At 41.5% G+C, this 21,970-nt stretch overlaps 1 protein-coding gene across 3 annotated transcripts in view; it reads right to left on the reverse strand.

Annotated features, from left to right (window-relative positions):
• Positions 1-6,036: 6,036 nt before the first annotated feature.
• Positions 6,037-21,970, reverse strand: part of LOC125892004 (zinc finger protein PLAGL2-like) — a 93,665-nt gene continuing 77,731 nt past the window's right edge. For all 3 annotated transcript variants that reach the window (XR_007449673.1, XM_049581702.1, XM_049581703.1), the window contains 6 exons: positions 19,706-19,896; positions 18,959-19,412; positions 16,504-16,662; positions 15,062-15,143; positions 14,433-14,548; positions 6,037-14,153 (listed from right to left, as the gene is read on the reverse strand). Coding sequence is in view for 2 of the 3 variants with exons in the window: in XM_049581702.1 (XP_049437659.1) it covers positions 19,863-19,896 (34 nt within the window). In the remaining variant the exon portion in view is untranslated. The remainder of the gene's footprint in view (positions 14,154-14,432; positions 14,549-15,061; positions 15,144-16,503; positions 16,663-18,958; positions 19,413-19,705; positions 19,897-21,970) is intronic.

Consider the following 21,970-nt stretch of genomic DNA (forward strand, 5'->3'; position numbering starts at 1 on the left):
TTTAAATTCAATTCTGGATTTTACAGGGAGCCAGTGCAGAGAAGCTAAAACAGGAGAGATATGATCGCGTTTATTAGTTCCTGTTAGTACACGTGCTGCTGCATTCTGAATTAGCTGGAGAGTTTTTCAGGACTTACTAGAGCTACCTGATAATAGAGAGTTACAGTAATCCAGCCTTGAGGTAACAAAAGCGTGGACCAATTTTTCTGCATCTTTTCGGGTCAGGATAGGCCTAATTTTCGCAATATTACGCAGATGAAAAAATGCAGTCCGTGAGGTTTGCTTTAAACGAGAATTAAAAGACAAATCTTGATCAAATATTACTCCGAGGTTTCTTACGGTAGTGGCAGGGCCAGAGCAATGCCATCTAGAGAAACTATGTCATCAGATAAAGAGTCTCTGAGTTGTTTGGGGCCAAGAACAATAACTTCAGTTTTGTCTGAATTTAACATCAGGAAATTGGTGCTCATCCAAGTTTTTATGTCTTTAAGGCAATTATGGAGTTTAGTTAATTGATTGCTTTCTTCTGGCTTCATTGATAAATACAACTGAGTATCATCCGCATAACAATGGAAATTTATAGAGTGATTTCTAATGATGTTACCTAAAGGAAGCATATATAGAGTAAACAGGATTGGTCTGAGCACAGAACCTTGCGGAACTCCAAAACAAACTTTAGTACGTAAGGATGGTTCATTGCGAACGTCAACAAATTGAAAACGATCAGATAAATAAGATTTAAACCAGCTTAGTGCTGAACCTTTTAAGCCAATTAAGTGATTCAGTCTCTGCAGTAGAATTTGATGGTCAATTGTGTCAAACGCCGCACTAAGATCTAATAAAACAAGTACAGAGACAAGTCCTTTGTCTGAAGCAATCAGAAGGTCATTTGTAATTTTAACTAGAGCTGTCTCAGTGCTATGATGCACTGTAAATCCTGACTGAAATTCCTCAAATAAATTATTATCCTGGAGAAAATCACACAGCTGGTCTGCGACTACTTTCTCAAGGATCTTTGACATAAAGGGAAGATTAGATATTGGTCTATAATTGGCTAACACCTCTGGATCCAGGTGGGCTTTTTTTAGTAGAGGTTTAATTACAGCTATCTTAAAAGACTGTGGTACATAGCCTGTTAATAAGGATATATTGATCATATCTAATATATGAGTGTTAACTAAAGGAAAGACCTCCTTAAGTAGCCTAGTTGGGATGGGGTCTAAGAGACACGTTGATGATTTGGATGAAGAAATCACTGCAGTCAATTCTTGAAGAGAAATTGGGGAGAAGCAATCTAAATATATATTAGGTTTTACAGCTGTGTTTGAGGTTAGATAGGTACTATCTGAGGACAGGAGGTCATGAATTTTGCCTCTAATAGTTAGAATTTTGTCATTAAAAAAGCTCATAAAATCATTACTGCTAAGGGCTAAGGGAGTACAAGGCTCAATAGAGCTTTGACTCTCAGTCAGCCTGGCTACAGTGCTGAAAAGGAACCTGGGGTTGTTCTTATTGTCTTCTATTAGAGCTGAGTAATAGTTTGCTCTGGCATTGCGGAGGCCCCTCTTATAAGGTTTGAGACTGTCTGTCCAGATTAAACGAGATTCTTCCAGTTTGGTTAATCGCCAATTCCTTTCAAATTTTCGCGATATATGTTTTAACTTACGGGTTTGTTGCTGAGTGGCGTGTAATCGAGTAAAAAGAAATCAAAAGTAATCAGATAATGATCCGATAGCGAGGGATTCTGTGAAAAGACTTTTAGGTTATTAATTTCAATTCCATACGTCAGAACTAGATCGAGGGTATGGTTAAAACAATGAGTAGGTTCATGTACACCCTGACTGAAGCCAATGGAGTCTAATAATGAGATAAACGCGGTAGCCAGGGAGTCATTATCAACGTCGACATGAATGTTAAAATCGCCTACAATAATAACTTTATCTGATTTAAGAACTAAACTGGATAAAAACTCTGAGAATTCAGATACAAATTCAGAATACGGGCCAGGAGCACGGTACACTATAACAAATAAAAGTGGCTGCAAGGTTTTCCAGGTCGGATGTAAAAGACTAAGAACGAGGCTTTCAAATGAATTATAATCTAGTTTAGGTTTAGGGCTGATTAACAGGCTAGAGTTAAAAATGGCTGCAACTCCCCCTCCTCGGCCGCTGCCTCGAGGAATGTGGGTATTATTATGACTGGGAGGAGTGGACTCATTTAGACTGACATATTCATCTTGACACAGCCAGGTTTCAGTGAGACTGAGTAAATCAATATGATTATCTGATATTAATTCGTTTACTAACACTGCTTTAGACGATAGAGACCTGATATTTAACAGTTAATTCTCCTGTTTTGTCTTTCTGTCACAGAAGAGGTTTTAATTTTTGTGAGGTTGTTATGCACAACTCCTCTTTGTTTAATTTTAGATTTAGATCATTTAGGCGGTCGGGGGACAGACACCGTTTGTATAAAACTATTAAAACTATGGCTGGGTAACTGAACTAGAAGCTCAGAGAGGCGTACAGGACTGCGTCTCCGAGTCCTGGTCTCAACTCTTGGTTGTCAGGGATTTAAATTACTAATAAAGTTTGCCAGGTTCCTAGAAATGAGAGCAGCTCCATCCAAAGTGGGATGAATGCCGTCTCTCCTAATAAGACCAGGTTTTCCCAGAAAGTTTGCCAATTATTAACAAAACCCACATCGCTTTGCTGGACACCACCTGGACAGCCAGCGGTTAAATGATGACATGCGGCTAAACATGTCATCACTGGTCAGATTTGGGAGGGGTCCAGAAAACTACGGAGTCCGACATCGTTTTTGCGTATTCACACACCGAAGCAATATTAATTTTAGTGACCTCCGATTGGCGTAACCGGGTGTCATTGCCGCCGACGTGAATAACAATCTTACTGAATCTACGTTTAGCTTTAGCCAGCAGCTTTAAATTTGATTTGATTAGCATGTAGGCGGGCTGAAAACCCGATTTCAAGAAATGTGTGACTTGGAAAGAGTATGTATTGCTTGGAGCTTTCAGGGAAAGAGTGGGGAACGTCTTGCACTACGGCAGATGAGGGTCACGGTGGGTGGTGAGGGTCACGGTGGCTGGTTTGGGGCGAAACAGGTTAGAACCCGCAAATTGCCGCTCGCGGCTATATTTATTACTTTTTTGTTGTCTGCCGCTTGAGGTCAAATTCCCGTGAGCTGGAATGAGCCAGAAACCTGAAACTTGGCCCAATGATTGGAAATGATGTGCATCAACTTTTATTAAAATATGAGCCCAGTTGGCCACATGGTGGCGCTGTAATTAAGGCTTAAAAATGACTTTTTTGGGAGGCCACGCCCCTCACACCATAAGTCTGATTGACTTGAAATTTGACACCCAGGTCCAGCTCAATGTGCTCTACAAAAAAGCCTCAAGGACCATTAAGCTCCGCCTGACTAGATTTTTTGCTAATTTGCATAATTTGAAAAACAGTAAAGTGACATAAACTTTTACAATTTTGACTCCATCAACACCAAATTTAATACACGGCTTTGGGGGATGACAAGACACATTTCTCTTATAAATGAGCCAGATTGGTCAAAAAACATGGCCGCCACGGACCAATGAATCTTTGCTGTGGGCGGAGCTTAGAATTGATTGGCCATAACTCCCACACCCTTTGACCTATCATCACCAAACTTGGTGGGTGGGTCCACAATGAGACTTGGAAGCTGACTACCAAAGCATTTTGAGCTCAGCCTATAGGGGGCGCTATAAATGCCACACACCTGTATCTCAAAGACCATTGGATGGAATTTCACCAAATTTGGTATGCATGCTCTATAGGGGTATATTAACTAAAATCTTGAGTGCCATGTTGATAGGTGGAAGTGGGCGTGGCCTATTCGTCATTAACCGTCATAATTTGCGTTTTATTAATTTATGACCAGCTGGAAGGACCTAGGGACATGAAACGTGATACATGGACTATAAATGACATCCAAATACTGCTCAAAAAATTTGGTCCCAATCGGCCTTATGGGGGCGCTATAACATAGAGTGTAAAGCTTGAAAGGCTCTGCCCGCCGCACCACAAGTGCTATTGACTTGAAATTTTACACACACATCCTCCTGATAGTCCTCTACAAAAAAGCCTCTTGCACCATGAATGCCGCCCTTACAGATTTTTTGCTAATTTGCATAATTTGAAAAACAGTAACATTACATAAACTTTCACAATTTTGACTCCATCAACACCAAAGTTGGTACACGGCTTTGGGGGATGACAAGACACATTTCTATTATAAATGAGCCAGATTGGTCAAAAAACATGGCCGCCACGGACAAATGAATCTTCGCTGTGGGCGGAGCTTAGAATTGATTGGCCATAACTCCCACACCCTTTGACCTATCATCACCAAACTTGGTGGGTACGTCCACAATGAGACTTGGAAGCTGCCTACCAAAGCATTTTGAGCTCAGCCCATAGGGGGCGCTATAAATGCCACACATCTGTATCTGAAAGACCATTGGATGGAATTTCACCACATTTGGTATGCATGCTCTAGGTTATTATTTTTTCTTGTCTGCCGCTTGAGCTCAAATTCCCGTGAGCTGGAATGAGCCAGAAACCTGAAACTTGGCCCAATGATTGGAAATGATGTGCATCAACTTTTATTAAAAGGGCTTAGTGAATATCGGCTGTAAAATGTTAACCGTTTTTCCGATCGTCACAAAACTGGGTAAATATCATCAGAAGGGGACCAAGAACACACCCAAAAAAAGATTTTGAGATTGGCACATAGGGGGCGCCACCACCTTTCCCAGATATTAATGGTATATATATAACGGTAACTACCGATTCATACTTTCAGCTAGAAACTCCATTCAAACTGGAAAATATTCAGCAATTCCTTGACTTTTTACATATGATTCAACTTTTCAATCCCATTCAAACTTTCCAAAAATATTCAGCGTTTTCTGAAACTTGGTTATAATGGAAGTCAGTGAGAAAATCCTTCAAACTCACTCATCTTCACCCACACTTCACCAACTCATACATTCACGTAGAAACTCCATTCCAACTCTGAAATGTTGACATTGCCATCGACTTTCACTGACTGATTCATATTTTCCATATCTCTTTTAGTTTTTCTACACCAGCTGTTTAAAAATCATGAAATTTTCAGCCCTTCTCAGAATTTATAATGGGTGTGTATTGTGGAATGTTGAGAGTTAGAGTGGGTGATGTCATCGCTAGAGTGCACAGCACCTCTGAAATCATCAAGAAATTTTCTCTTAAACTCGCTGGTGCGGCCACATCGTTCACTCTACATACACAAAATGTACACCAAATTGTAGGAAAACCCCTTCCGGTCGCAGAGGTGCGACCGCTGAAGAAAATGGATTTAGGGTTTTGGCTGCAGGTGGTCTAAAAGGACAACAAGTCCAACCAACTGCCCTATTCACTCCCATGTTAAGTGAGAGCCCAAATTTCTGGAAGAAAGCAGACCATTCCACTTATGTCCATCATGGCTCTGGCCTCATTTTTCACACCACAGAAATGAAATTTACACCTTTGTGATCCGCATTCTGTCCTCTCGCTCACGGTGTGCTTTTTGTAACTGTAGCACTTACGGTTTTTCATTAAACAGTTGGAGTTTGAGAGGAACTTTTGGCTCAGTTTCTGCCTTTTCTTGGTGTATTTAAATTTGACTGTGCCATTGCCAACTGGTGATTGGCTGAATCAACTCCAGCCGTTCGGCCAATCGTCCTGTGTGTCACAGCACAGTCAAATTTGAATATTTCAGCAACCTGACTTCTTTGCAGTTAAAGCCTCATCATACAGAGGTAATTACATATGTGTCAGTCTGCCTGTCTGGGTCTGTCTGTCTCTGTCTTTCTGTGTCCATCTTGGACATTTTAGACTGCAGTCTTTTTTAGCTGTTAAGTTAAGCTGTTTTTCTATCTGTAAGTGGACATACACACAGACAGACAAACAGACTCACACATACACAAACGCGACAGCACGTGAACATACACACATTCAGGCATGCACACACACACAGACACACAGTGATACATTTACTGCTATTAATAATTAGCATATTGGTATGGGGATACTAGTTGGCAGCGAGCATCAGGCACACTCAAAATTTCATGTGAAATTTTCTAGTTCATTCATTCACTCATTCATTCATTCTTGAAAATGAAAATTTCATTCATGAAAATTTCAAATGCTCTGCAGAGATCAGATGAAGGCCACAGGATTTGTTTAAAGCCAATTTCCCAATTGCGTAACTTATATCATCAGGCCTTATGACCACATTATCATGAGATACATCGCCAACAGTAAAAACATCACTTTTAACACAGTTAAAAAGCTCCATGTAATGTCTTCTCCATAATTCCATAATATGGAAGGACAAAGGTATTTTACTATGATTCATAATCTGTCACGGTGGCTGGTTTGGGGCGGAACAGTTTAGAACCCGCAGATTGCCGCTCGCCGCTATATTCAGTTTAGATTTTCTGATACAGTCCAGCTGACCGGAGAAAAAGAATTATTGCTTTCCCAATTAGATGGAAGTCCGCATCAGAAGAGAATATAGATTTGAAAGAAAAGGAAGAAAAGCCCAACTTAGATAACTCCCTAAACATGTGCTGTCTTTCATCCCAATATTTACTGCACTCAAACATTACATGCTGCAGTGTCTCCAACTTCCCACACTGGCAGAGACCATTTAGGTTCTTGCCTATTGTTTTGACCCAGTGCCCCAGTTTTAAACGAGTTAAGACCACATCATCCTTTCTTTCTAGTTTTAATCTGTAGCCTCCTTCTTTTAGCAGATGGCTGCAGGGAAAAGTAATGTCTGCCACGTTGGTCTTCTCTCCATTCTTTTTGCCATTGTTCCTCTAATTTTTCTTTGCCAACTTGAAAGCACTCAGGCTTCCCAAGAAACACATTCAGATCAACAGTATCTTTTCCAAGGGATTTTTTTGCCAGTTGGTCGGCTCTTTCATTTCCTTCTATACCTGACTGGCCTGGTACCCACATAAATTCCACGTTACATCCAATTTTACCAAGTCCATAGTGACAGCACAAGATCTCCTGTAGCAGGTCAGGTTGAGCCCTTGATGCTCCATTCTTCACGGCCAACAAGGCAGCTTTAGAATCTGAACAAACTATGCTTTTTAGGGGTCTAACAACCTCCATCCACCACATGGCCCACAAGATCCCTAGGAGCTCAGCAGAAAAGATAGACAACTTGTTAGATATTCGGATGGTCTGTTGAATATTAAAGTTTGACACAAACATTCCAAAACCAGCCTTTCCAGATATTGGGTCCACAGATCCATCTGTAAAAATTTGAACATAGTCTTTTTGGAGACTATTAACATACTCATTAACCTCATTATATGTCTTTATGTTTTCAAGAGAGGATACATTAACTTCAGGTTCAGGTATATACCAGAGAGGGACAGAGGAACAGAGAGACATGCACATCCTGTCTTCTTCAAGCCCAAAGGTCGAGGCGAGCTTTTTAATATGACTAAGGAAGTTTGACCTCTTTTCATTACCAACAAATTCCCAACAGTTTTCCAAAAGACATTTAGCAAATGGGACACATTTAATAGTACACAATTTATACCAATAATGGAGCCCAAACACTATTTCTTAGAGGAGCCTCCCCCATTTCAACAAGCAGAGCTGGTATTGGAGTTGTTCTGAAAGCTCCACAACATATTCTTAGAGCTTTGGCCTGAAGCCGATCCAACTTCTCAAGCACAGATTTAGAGGCTGAGCCAAATACAACACATCCATAGTCTAAAGTAGACCTTATCATTGCTCTGTATATCATTAGCAACGTCTCTCTTTCAGCCCCCCGGTCACATCCAGCTAAGCTTCGAAGAATGTTGATTATTTTCTCACATTTAAAAATATTTTTACCATGTGTGGGTTCTCCATGTTAGCCTCTCATCCAACCACACACCCAAAAATTTAAAATTGCTAACTCTTTCTAAAGAGCTCCCATACATTGTAAGGTTTAAAGGAGGAACCTTTTTTAGGCCAAAAACCATAAATTTACTTTTGGGTGCAGAGATTCTAAATCCCCACTTGTCTGCCCACTTAACAACCTGATCTAAGGCCTGTTGTGTTTGACAGAACATGTGATGCATGTTTTTCCCTCTCCTCCAGAGGGCACCATCATCTGCAAACAATGATTTACCAAAGCCTTGTTGGACATTTTCAAAGATATCATTTATCATAACATTAAAGAGAACTGGGCTAATAACTGAACCTTGCGGTGTGCCATTTTCAACCTCAGCAATTTCAGATTCAATACCTTCTATTCTCACTTGAATAGTTCTATGATTAAGGAAATCCTTAATCCAATAAAACATTCTGCCATGAACACCAGCGTCATGCAGCTTCATCAGCGCACCCTCCCTCCACATGGAGTCATATGCTTTCTCTATATCTAGAAAAACACAGATTACAGCTTCTTTATTTATAATAGCTTTCTTTATGTCCTTATCAAGGACAGCAACAGAATCCATTGTGTTTCTGCCAACTCTAAAGCCATTTTGATAATTAACAAAAAAATTATTAGATTCAAGAAAGTGCATCAACCTATTTGTAACCATTCTTTCCATTACTTTCCACATGACTGATGTTAATGCTATGGGTTGATAGGATGATGGAGAAGATGGATCTTTTCTGGGCTTCAAAATAGGAACAACCAATGCATGTTTCCATTTCGTTGGTAACATTCCAGCCTCCCAAACATAATTATAGAATGCCAACATTTCTTCAAGTGCTCCCTCTTCTAAGTGTTTAAGCAGTTCATAGCTTATTCCATCCTGACCTGGAGTAGTATTTAACCCAGTTTTTATTGCATGTTTAAGCTCTTTTAACGAGAAAAACGCATTATATGACCTATTCCTTTCACCTACATAATTCAATTTCCATTCATCTGCTTTCAGGAGCTCTTCTCTTTCTCTCAACCCTTCATGCCCTAGGCTTTTTGAATTATGCACATCTTGGAAAGTTTTAGCACACGTCTGCCTTATCTTTACTAAAAATGGCCTCAGTGTGCCTGTCCTTTAGAACTGGAATTGTTGTTTTAACAACTTTTCCTGACATTTTGTGAATTCTAGACCATAATTGTTTGGCTGGAGTGTCTGGTCCTAGCGTCCCACAAAAGGTTCTCCAGCATTTCCTTTTTGCGTTCTAGTTTTCCTCACCAACGCACAATAACGCTTGTATTTTATGACATTTTCCTGGGAAGGGTTCTTACGTAATTTTTTAAACCCAAGTTTCCTCATGCTTATAGCTTTGCTACATTCGCTATTCCACCATGGAACTATGGCTCGCTCTTTAGGGATCTTTCTAAAGGGGATTGCTTCTGAAGCAGCAGTCAAGATCATTGCTATTAAAGAATCGTTAAAATCATCAATTGACCCATCACTGCAAACACTCTCTAAGCCTGCAGCTATCCCCTCTTCAAACTTATCCGACTTTGCTCTAGAAAAATCAAATCGTTTGGCTCTGTCCTCTGATTTCTTTATGAGTTTTATCCAAATTTGGATAAAACTGGGAAGTGATCACTTCCCATTGGGTCTTTACTCAAGACACTCCACTCCCCTACCCTTGCAAGAGCCGGTGAAGCCAGAGTCAGGTCTAAACATGACATTTTTGAAGTTTTAATTTCAAAGCGGGTCGGTTGTCCATCATTTATTATAACTAAATTAGAGTTATCTAACAATTCCTCTATTATTTCCCCATTTGTATCTCTATCCTTACTTCCCCACAGAGGGTTGTGGGCATTGAAATCTCCTACCCAGATGACTTGCGACCTGCTAGCCTTACTCATTATGTTCTCAAGCTCAGATAGAATGAGGGGTTTACAAGGATTATAAAAATTAACAATGCATATTTTCCCCTGGGGGCTCCATACCTCAACAATTAAATTTTCAAAAGACGTATCACATTCACAAATTCTATATTGCATATTGGACTTAACAAAAGTAGTACATCCTCCTCCTGGCCTGTCATTCCTGTCCTTACGCAGGCATACATATCCAGGAATAATAAAATCTAGACAAGGCTTTAACCATGTCTCCTGGATACAAATTAGATCAGGTTTTATTTCACAGTCTCGAACTAGCTTTTTGAGCTCCTGGCCATTGGCAATTAAACTTCGTGCATTCCATTGGAGGATGCAGAACATCATAAATATTTAAACATCATCATAATCTTCAATGAAGTCACCCTCATCCATATCTTCTCCGTCCTCATCATCCTCCCTGTCAATGTAGCTTGTCTTTTCTTGGCTTGACCTCATGTAGTCATATAGAGATTGGGGAGCAAAGACTTTCAGACCCAGAAACCTGACTGCTGCTTCAGACACACATTTAATTATATCAGATCTGGACTTCTTTTCTCGAGCCCCATACAGCACATCAACAATGAAAGCCATCAAGGATTATTTTTTTATCACAATTTCATCCCTTGCTATGATGGATGGTGGCGATTGAGACATCAAAGGCCCACCTGTTCTCATTTTTCCTAGGGTGCTTGCATCACCAGCCCTTTCCACTTTCTTCAGAGCTTCCGCATAAGAGGTCTTGTGCTCATCCCTGACCTCCTGAACTTGCTTTGCTTTTATAAAGTGGCCACACTCCTTAAATGAAGCCAAATGACTTCTTTCACAGTTACATCATTTAGGAGTTGACACTCCACAGTTCACTACATCATGGTCACCTCCACACTTGGCGCAACGCCTATCTCTTCTGCATGACATAGCCATATGCCCAAACCTTTGGCATTTAAAACACCGAAGTGGAGACCTTTGAAACTGCTTCACCTGGTATGACAGACAGCCAATGTACACCCTTGCTGGGAGAAAATTCCCCTCAAAGGTTATCAAAACTGGAGAGTTTGGGTTCCCCCCTTCTTTGGCTTTAAACCGCTTCACTTCCTTTACTTCTCCTCCTTTAATGTTTTCTAATATCTCTCTCTCTGTCACATCAGCACAAACACCATAGATGACACCTTTAGACACGTTTTTCTTTTCCGAAACTGAGATTTCCACTTTCTTTCCTCCAATTTTCCCAATTTTTCTTGCTCTTCCAAGTTGATCTCTGGTGCTACATATCACTAGAAGCACCCCACTGGGGAGGATTCATGCATCTATATCCTCTCCAACACACCTAAGAGACTCAGCAATCTTCAGCTCTAAAGCCTCCAGCAACCTGATCCTTCATTTTGAAGAAAATTTTAAATTCTTCCACAGGCTTTACCATTTTCAGTCTCCTATCTTCTTTTTCCAGAGAGGTGTCCGAGCGATCACGCTTCCCCACAGATCTAGATCTGTCCTCACCTCTCTCCCAGTCCTGCACCCCTCCCCCGTTACCCCTCATGGCCGAAGCCTTGTATCAAAGAGACTACCAGGCCCCAAAGAGAGTATACAGAACAGAAGCAGAGAAGGAAAAATAAAGGTTAATATTCACGTGCGCACTTCTGACCGTCTCAGATAACGTACACAGCCACTGCCAGAGACCGCAACAAGCAGAGCAGGAACACCAGTCCGGACCTATACAGGCCGTCAGTCGATATTCCCGCACTTGCCCACCGCAGTACTCCAAACAGCAACTTTGTCTCCTCACGGCCGCGTTTACAGTCGCAGTCTCTCTCCACAGAACTCAGCTAGCACGATCGCTACGGCAAGTCTTCGTTCAACTGTCTCGTTGAATGACAACCGGAAGTATGGTTCATCGACTTCAGCACCGGCCCAGAAACAAAGTCAGAGGTCTCACTCTGCTACTATTTACCAGGACCATAAACGTCACTCACACAGGCGGTGCTTCCTCCATGTAGCTTCTTACCAGGCTAGTTAGCTAAACAAACCAAAAAAACCCACTGAGCTTCCTGTCTGTGACAGAAGCTGTCATCAGCAGAAAACCGAAAAGGCACCAACGTGGGGGGCTGGAAAATGACCAATCATAAGAGGGCCGGGGTCAGCCTTGGTCTCCGCCCCCAAAGCGTCAAAAGTCCTTGCTTCGAGCGAGCAGAACTCCACCGCGAGCGAGCACAGGGGAGAGAGAGAACGAGAGCAGGAGCGAGCCAGCGCGCGCAAAGCAGCTGCACAGTGTTGTTGTTTGTGTCGCTGTTGTTTTTTACTCGCTTGCACCTGCCTCTGCTTCACTCTGTTGCTGAATGTGTGACACGAAATAATTTACACAAGAGAGAGATCTGCGCGCGTGCAGATGTGTTATCTGCTCGCGCGACTTATGACACAAATATAATGCCATACATGTCAACTGACAACAATGAAATGTCCCAGATGCTCTCCCCTCCATCAACCTCTGCTCAGTCCTCTAGAAGTTCAGTCTCTGCCACTGTAGAGGGGGAAACATCTTTGACTGAATTAGCATCACGTCATGATGAGACACCCAAAAGACCACGCTTTAGCAAAGCAAAGGGAAAGTCCTCTGATGCTAACAATATTGAGTTAGCAACGTTAACTTTGTTAACACAGGTTCATAATACTCTTCTACAACTAATGACAGTGAGGAGGTATTTGGTCAACAAGTTGCAAATGAGCTAAGAAGCATTAAAGATCGAGTGCTTCAGTTAAGAGTTAGGAGAAATATTATGAACATACTGTATGATGCCCTAGAGGCAGAGCAGGCCCAGGAACACGCAACCCTCAGTCAGTTCCAACCAGGGGGAGTACCATTTATGGGGTCCCAGTCAACTCAGGGAAGGTATGACCATTACACAGCAAGGTACACTGGCTAAAATCTAACCACTCTCACTCTTAAAAGTTATAGTGCAATAACTATTACATATTAAATTAATGTCAAACAGTGTTCGCTACATTCAAGCCATTGCCAAATGAGTTGACATGATCATTGCTCACTCTTATTCAAAGCATGTCACACTACAGATCTGTGACAGAAACAAGAAATACATTTACTAAATGAAATAATAAATTCATACATCCTTTAACCAGTGAGGCAGGAAATTGAGAGACACATCTAACCTGCCTGCGTTTATGCATCAGATACACAGAAAATACAATGGATGCTTTGAAATGAAATGAAATATAAAAAATAACAAAGGGTGGATTTCAACCGTTTAACACATAACCATGTTTCTCAGCCAGCTTACGCTAAAATGCTACACTCAAAAAATAAATGTTTTTTTATTGATTTGTTTAGTAAACAGTTTTGCCTTGCAGCTACAGCCAGTAGGGGGTGCTACAGCCCCCTCAGCACCCCTACTTCCTGCATCCCTGATTTTAAGCCTATACCATGCCCTCCTGCCATGAAACACTTCCTGCAGGTGACACAAAGTATTGGCATAGTCTGTCTTGTTGCCTCTTCGCTTCAACAGAGGGATTTCTTGCTCTCCCCACTGGTGCAGGCTGTAGTATGCCCTCTCTCCTCCATGCGCCTTCAATCAGCTGATGGTTGGCATCTTCTGAATCCACATAGGCAGGTGGCAAGTAGGCATCAGATCTTCTGTCACATAAGAAGTTGTGCAGGCACAGAAATGCAAAGATGATGTTCATGACCTTGTCTGGATCCAGGGAAATAGTTGTTCTGAAAACTCTGAAGCGATTGGCTAATATTCCAAAGGCATTTTCCACTACTCGTCGAGCCCGAGACAGACGGCAATTGAAGAGCCTCAGACTCCTGTTGAGGTTTCAGAAGGGGTAACGCCAGGGCCACACTGCCTGCGGAAGCGCAGCGCAGCGTAAGGCTTCATGAGATCTGCTCTGAGTGGATAGGCCTCATCTCCAATGAACATGTAGGGCATCAAGATATCAGTGTTGGGCAGTGTGTCATCAGGGGGGACATGAAGTAGGCCTTTGTCCATTGCGGCTCTCAAGTCTGTTTGTGCAAACACGCCAGCGTCTGACACTCTGCCCTGGGTTCCCGCACTTGCATAAACAAACTTATAATTTGCATCAACTACAGCCATGAGTATGATGGAAAACCGGGACTTGTAGTTGTAATACATGCTTCCACTGTTGGCAGGAGGTTGAATGAAAATTGTGTGTTTCTCGTCCACTGCACCCAGACAGTGTGGAAACTGCCACTTGTCATGGAAGTCTTTGGCAATGGCTTTCCACTCTGGCTCAGTTCTTGGTGTCTGTGAACCAAAAGTGAGATAAAGAAATGTTAACAATGACTTATATATGCACAAAAACAAAACAAATTCAGACAATCATATAATATTGAGTAGGATGTCACTGATAGCATGGTTAGTTGACATTTCACACCATACCATCACACCCTTCAGTAAAGTTAAAAAAGGTGTGATTAAAAATATTCAATAGTGAAAGCATAATTCTTGTGTACTGTGCTTAAAGAAATCATCACACATCATATGATGTACAGTTAGGGCCGTAAGTGTTTCTGACTGTGTTACCTTCAGGAAATCCTCGCGTAGCACAGAAGTTAGGGCTGCACAGGTCTCCATAACAATCCTGCTCAGAGTTGTGCTTCCAATCTGATATTGGAAAGTCAATGAGTTGAATATTTCACCTGTCAAAGTGAATACAGATTCTTAAATGACAATTCAGGCAAAGTGGAATGATAGTGAGCAGAGACATACACTGTATATGGGAAATTAGTTTGTTTACATTAAATGACACATGAAAATGGCATTATTCTAATATACAATTTTGTTATTCTTCATCAATCAAAATGTTACTGATTTGTTGGTGCTGGTTGCTTTCTTCTTGGACTTAATGATACATGAAAAAATGTAGCATCATGTTTCTCTTAGTTGTGATGTGTAACAGTGATGATATTGGAGTACAACATCACGGTTATTTCACTGTGTATGTATCACTCCGCCTCACAGCTGATTGTAATCAACAATCAAATCAAAACTGACGGTTAGTGTCAGTTAGGTCAGCAGTTGCATTGCATCCCTGGAAAAGTATTTAAACAAACTTCCACCAGATGCAAATGCCCTTTATCTGAAGCCCAGGATGACAACAGCTCACACAGACAATATCTGGTACACTAAAGCTCCGCTGGGAATAAACTCACTTGCACAGATGCTGCCGAAGATACACCAATCACAGCCTCAAGGCGACTGCCATACAGAAGCTGTCAGATGCGGGTCTTGAAGCTAGAGAGATCATGACAGTGAGTAGGCACAGGTATGATGTTGTTTTAACCTAGCCTATGTGTAAAGTTAGTCTTCTAATTAGGAGTCAGGACAAGTGTCTCCTTTTAAATGTGTTTGCTGCTAGCGAATTTATACATAATAAATGAAGACAGTGACATATTTTCAATAAAAAACACTGAGTTGAACGTTCATTTCAAGCTTTTGTAGTAGAACGAATTTCAGAATTGTGCAAGTGTGGTCAGAGAGTGGGCGGCAGTGTTTGATGCAGGAAACTCGATAAAATCAGTTTGGTGAATGTGCTAGGAAAGGTAGTATCAGCAATGCTTCTACCTGGAGCTTGCATGTACGGAGCCTGGGTTTGGTTGAAGGTGGCAGTGCTGTTTGGGCTGAGAAAGCCATGTGTAAGTAAGGTAAAGGAGGTTATTGGGTTGGTGCAGGGAGCAGTGAGACCTGGCATTAGGGGAGTGTCTCTGGGACACCAGAGATCACTGTCTAGCCTCCTGGAGGTGTCGTGGGACCAACTAGACGAAACACTGGTGAAAGGAGGTTTCCACCTGATGACCCCAAAGACATGTTAGTTATCACTGCTCACTGGTCTGTATAGTTAAGCCTTGCCATAATAGTTTATCATAGGGCTTAGGAGGTTATTCACTGAGTGCTGATCCTTTCTCTAGAGCACAAACTTCTTGTGTTTATTTGAATTCGGAGTGGGGGGGTTTCGGAGTGGGGGTGGTTTGGAACGGCGGTGTTTTGGAATGGAGGGCTGTCCCCGGCTGGGCAGCACGTCTGCGCTCATCTAGAGCATCATGCCTTGATGAAGTGAAAGAAATAAAGATAAAGATAAAATGATAACCCTTTTACTTTTACTATTATTATCTTGTTATGCCAACTGAAGAATTAAATTTGTTGATTTGGGTGTTTTAGCTCTTTTCTCTGGAGCGGAAACTGACCCAAATGAGGTCATTAATCAATGAGGGGGAAATCTCTTGAGAATGATTCAGAGTGATAGAGACGTTGTGTCTTGAGTGATGTTGCTCTTGGGTTTTTATCATAAAAATGTTCATGCACCACAACCTAAATTCATGTCCTTTGTCTTGGGATCTTATCTGAGGACAGATGAGATTACCTGTACGTGCCATGTGATTAGAGGACAAAACTGTTCACTGTGCAAAAACATGTCGCTATCATTGAAAGAGACATTTTACCACTATGAGATAAAAATATTCAATCAATCTGTGGGGACACAGTTAAAGACTAAAGATTAACTTTGCTTTGCTATAAACATATTTTTCTTTTTAAATTCATCCTGGATTCACCATGGATTGGGTGTAAATATGACATGAACATTTGTGTACATTACCATTAAGGAGATTTTCATATATCCATCTTATTGTGACAAGGGCATCCTTAGCGTCCTCTGTGTTCATTTGCCATGGACAGAGGCACTCCGCCACAAAGCCATGGTTCTCCTTGCAAGGAGGAGGACTGGATGTCGCTCTAAAAGTTCCCATTTGTGGAGCTGGAACAAAGTTGACACAAAATCATAAGACTGAAAATTAGAAACATATCAAGTCAGACTAATGCAGAAAATGTGTGTGTTATGCTTTGGTAGAAAGCCATACATTGAGAGTCAGAGTGAACTAACAATTTCTGAGTAGCAATGTCAATAATGTCTTAAGCAAAAAGCGAAACACACTTAAATGCTATTCAAATTCAGTGAGGGACAAGAGAAAGATGCTTCTGTGTATCCATACATGTGAAAGCACTGCTACTACTACAAACTATATCAGAATCAGAAACTGTCAGATGTGGACATGGAACAACCTCACAATTACATTTCTAAAATGAAAATGTTCTTTTTCTGATCTATATTTATGGTCAACTAGATTGCTTTCCGGTTATTGTGGATACTACAGTATTTTTTTAATTCTTTCCCAAGTCTTTACTGTTTTGATTTTTTGTTATGTTTGCATAGTCAACTGTGGTCAAATCTGTGTGGTGTGTTACTTTGCATACAAAGACTATTTCTGATTTTCTTTGTCTGAAAATGATTTGATAAGGATTCATCTCATATCATTCAGTGTTATTAAGACACTAGTTTAATCTGTCCCCTCTCTGCTCTCTCTCACTGTTATCAGTACATATTTTTTGGGAAAAAGGAGTCCTTTTTACTCAGCCACCTCTTTACACCACCTTTATTTATTTACACTGAACTAGGTCAGATCGGCAGAATGCCACCTCAATATGTGATTTTAGATGGTGGTGGAATCAAACAGGTGATGCTGGGCTCAGAGAGACAGGAGGCAGGGTGTGAGCAGCAGCCTGACTACTCACAGGTGCATTTCTCCGCACCGCTTAACAAGTGATTCTGCTCCTCTGCTCTTTTCTAATGACAGGTAGAGCTGATCTTTATAATAACCTCGTGAATTTATAACGTAAATCTTTTCATGTGTTCCTAGATAAGCGGAACATCTCTTCTTGGGGGGAGGCAGCATGCCAGCTCCACCTTTTACACAGAAGTGACACCCACAGCATACTGGTTCTGTTGGTTCTGGTGCCGGCACAGAGGAGGAACAACATTGACCCTCCCCCACCACCCCATTTAGCGATTGTACTGTTTATACCAGGGGTCTGCAATCTTTGCCATTAAAAGAACCATTTTTGACCAAAAATAATTTGAAAAAATCTGTGTGGAGCCGCAAAACATGTTTGAGCCTCATAATCAAGGTAAATAGCTGAATTAGCGTATACTTATGGTCTAAATAAGCATTTGTTAATATGTTTTACCACAAGGTGGCCACTGTGCAGGGCACTATTAATAATTATCTGGTACTTAAATTTTGCAGAGCTGGCAGTGAGAGCAAACAAATCTGTCCACGCACTACTACATTTTCTATTTTATTCAATTTACTTTTTTGGATTTGGCATCCATAGCTAACCAGCCACTGCTATCAAGGTTCAGCAACATTTGGATTCATAGAATGAATTTCTATAGACTTCTTTTCTCAAAGGCTCAAGGAGCCACTGGACAGGGGCTAAAGAGCCACATGTGGCTCCGGAGCCACAGGTTGCCTACCCCTGGTTTATACAGAATAACGGCGCAATAGTCCCGCTTTGAACAAGCTGTGGAAAAGGGGCTTGTGCTCGGTACTTTTTATGTTGATTCAGTTGAAAGTAAAAAATATAACAAAAACAGAGGGCTGGGTTGCCTAAAACCAAAGTCAAAGTTGAAAGCACTTTTTTGTGTGCACACTGAGGAATGCATAACTGAAAAAAATAATAATTTGGTTAAAAATTAATATTCTATTAATACAGGGTGTGCAAATCTTTTTAAGCTATGTTCATTTAGGGAAGAATTACTGTCATATTAATATTTCAAATCACGTTTTTAGCAAACAGTTAATGCTCTTCCTTCACTGAATTCAAATGTGGTATTACAGAAAAGTAATGTAGGTTATGACGTATTAAGTACATTGAGAACTCAGGATTTCATGCACAATGAAGGACAAATGTAACGCAGGAGTGTTAAAAAGTTAAAATGATTAAAAAGGTGTATGTGAAATTTAAAATCAGGCGAGAGAGCAGTTGTTTAAAACCAAGAAACCACGGATGCATTAACAGATGTACACTGATATTTATTCCCAGAATAAAATCAGGTTAAAACCACAGGTGAAAGTCCATAAAAAACGATAAGACCTGGGAGCTAGTAAAAGGGGCACTGAAAGGCTAAAATGAGGGAAGCTAAAACTAAGGGGCGATAAAAGTCCAATAAAACACTTCAGGGGCTTATCTGTAGGGGGAAGGCGACCACATACGTCCAGTACACTGGCGGGGATAGCTTGGTCACCGAAGAAAAGAGAGCCACACGTCCTTCATTCGGTCCCTGCTCTCCTGGCTCCGCCGCTCTGCACCGTCGTCCTCTTCTGGCACGGTCTCGAGCTATCGGAGGCAAGACGGCAGTCACTGCACTTTTACACAAACAGCTATCGTGAGTCGCACTTTATCATTCCAGACCTCTACTCAGAGTTTCACTCTGCCCACCTCTTCATGGAACCTGCCGTCAACTAGCCACCTAGCTCCTCCGTCCACTGGGTGCTCTGGTGTGGGTCCTGCGTTGGGTGTTCTTCCTAGTTAGACTTGCCGCTTCCTGCCGCTTCCTGCTCCTTCGCCTGCTCCGTGCGTCTCGTCTCTCTTGCAGCTTTCTCCGCTCGCCTTCTTAAAATCCTGGCAGTCTCTCAGGTGCGGTGATTGGGTTTAGGGTTGTCACAACTAGGATAAGGTTTTCAGAATAAAAGCACACACTCCCAGTGTACAAGACATGCAATAAAAACACACAATTAAAAATACACACTAAAAAGCAAACATATTACAAGTTAAAAACACTGGGAGTTTAAAATACACACAATAAAACGACTACCTTACACGTGTGACACAAACAAGGATAAATGTTAGAATGCTGAAAAGGTCAGTGAAGTAACAGCAATATGGCAATGTGCATGTAAAGATCAGAGATTCTTTTACTTAGTATTCTATGACAACAATCTGAAAGAAAAAAATCTTACCAATAGATTTGTTGCATCATGAACTTTGTTGATGCTGCAGTCCTTCTTTTGCCGCTCTTTCCAGTCCTGGGTAATCTTTTCTTTCTGTCTCTGCACCTTATCTTTATATGGTTGCTTGCCACCACAGTGCTGGCAGGTCTTGCTGGCCACCCCAATCTTAATTTTGTAGCACATTCTTTTTGTGTAGGCATCTGGGGAAAGAAACATGAATAATTAAAGCTGCAAGCAGCTGTGATCGGGCCCTCACTCTCCCGCGCTACAGCGGGAGGCCAGCAGCACACATCACTGAAGCTGTTATGTGAAAGCTCAGAGTAAATTAACCCTGACGTGGTGTGACGTTTCATCTTCCTACTACAAAAAAAAACCCTGTGGGGAGGGTTTTTTGAAAATTTCAAGGGGGTGCTATAAATGCATTTTGTCTCCCCCATGGACGACGCTTGTCATTCTTGAACTGTATATCAATTTTCATAAGGATAGGAGGTTGCTGAAGCCATCAAGAAGCCAAACGTATTTGGTGGCGAGGGAGGCGCCATAGCGGCCGCGCCCCTTGACAAAGAGAAAAGCTTTTAATAACTTTTCATCAGCATGGTGTCAGGATGACCTGTCCCAAATCTGTTGATTAGACAAAATCTGTAGGAGGAGTTCGTTAAAATACAAAGTTGTGGAAATCACAAAATCGCCACCAAAATGAAAAGTTTAAATCAAAATGGGCGACTTCCTGTTTGGAGTAGACCATTGGTGGCAGAGACTTTTTTGTGTGTCTGGGCAACATACACATATGTACTAATTTTCATCTTCCTACTCCAAAAAAACCCCCATGGAGAGGGTTTGGCGAGGGATCGATAGTTGCCATGCCGCAACATGGACACCATAAGACGTAGGTTCACAGCGTTCATTAGATAGCTTCAACAACTTGTTCTGCATGCATTAGAAGTGGAATGAAGTTGATGCGGTCAAGTTTGTGGCATCAGTACATGTCAAAATAAAAGCTGGCCACTTCCTGTTACCACCAGGGGGCGCTATGAGTAAGATCGCATATTAACATATCGGAGCGTTCGGGGCGGAGCCATCATCATGTCCAGCAAGTTTGAAGCTGCTGAGATCAAGTATGTGGGCGTGAGAGCCGTTCGAAATTTGATGGCGAGAAAACTGAAAATCGCCAAAATTTGTCATGCCCTAGCGGCCACACCCCTTGACATAGAGGAATGCTTTTAATAACTTTTGATCAGCATGTTCTCAGGATGATCTGTACCAAATCTGAAGTGGATCAGATGAAATCCCTAGGAGGAGTTCGTTCAAAAAAAAGTTCAAATCAAAATGTCCGACTTCCTGTTGGGTTTACAGCATGGGTCCAAGAGGATTTTTTGTGTGTCTTGGCATGTTCTATGAGCCCACCAATTTTCATGCGTGTAGGTGAAACTCACAGGCGGGGCTCGAGCCACGAAATTTTCTAGGGGGCGCTATGTCACCATTTTGCCCCGTCCACATAGAACACTGCCAAAATATCAAATTTTTCACCAGACCAAACGCGTGTGCCAAATATGGTGATTTTTTGAATTTGGGAAAGGGGCCAAATTGGGGATTATATTCTCGTAATAATAATAATAATAATAATGATAATAATTAAAGCTGCAAGCAGCAACGAACGGGCCCTCGCACCTTCATGTAACTCTGGGGGGCTGGCAGGACGCCTTCTGACGCGTCAACTCATTTCTGTCAAAGTTAGACATCACATGCAGGAGTGACTTGGCATATCTTTGATACAGTGCTGGAATGACATATTTCACATTTTGTATCACTTCCTCTTTCCACTAGAGGGAGCTGGAGAGCACACTAATTATACATCATGTGTTATACATCAAATATACATCACAAATCGAAAGACAAGTGTTTGATGACACCTATTTCCTGTCACCACTAGGTGGCACTATGAGTATCAGGAAATATGGTCATATGAATGTTTTCAGGGCAGGACTAATATGAATCATGTGAAGTTTGGGGGATATCGGACCATTTACACCAAATTTATAGCAATTTCGTTTTTCATGGCGAGACCTCAAAATTCAACACTCCGCAGCAGGCACACCATTCAACATTTGGCAGCTCCTATAATAACTTTTGGTTGCAACATAGTCAGGATCACATAAACCAAGTTTGGAGCAAATCTGATTAAATCTGTAGGACATTTACAAGCCCTGGAAATGGGCAAAAATGCACAAGTAAATTCAAAATGACGGACTTCCTATTGGGTTTGGAGCATAGCTC

Source organism: Epinephelus fuscoguttatus, linkage group LG7 (genome assembly GCF_011397635.1).
Source record: "Epinephelus fuscoguttatus linkage group LG7, E.fuscoguttatus.final_Chr_v1".
Classification (NCBI taxonomy): Eukaryota; Metazoa; Chordata; class Actinopteri; order Perciformes; family Serranidae; genus Epinephelus; species Epinephelus fuscoguttatus.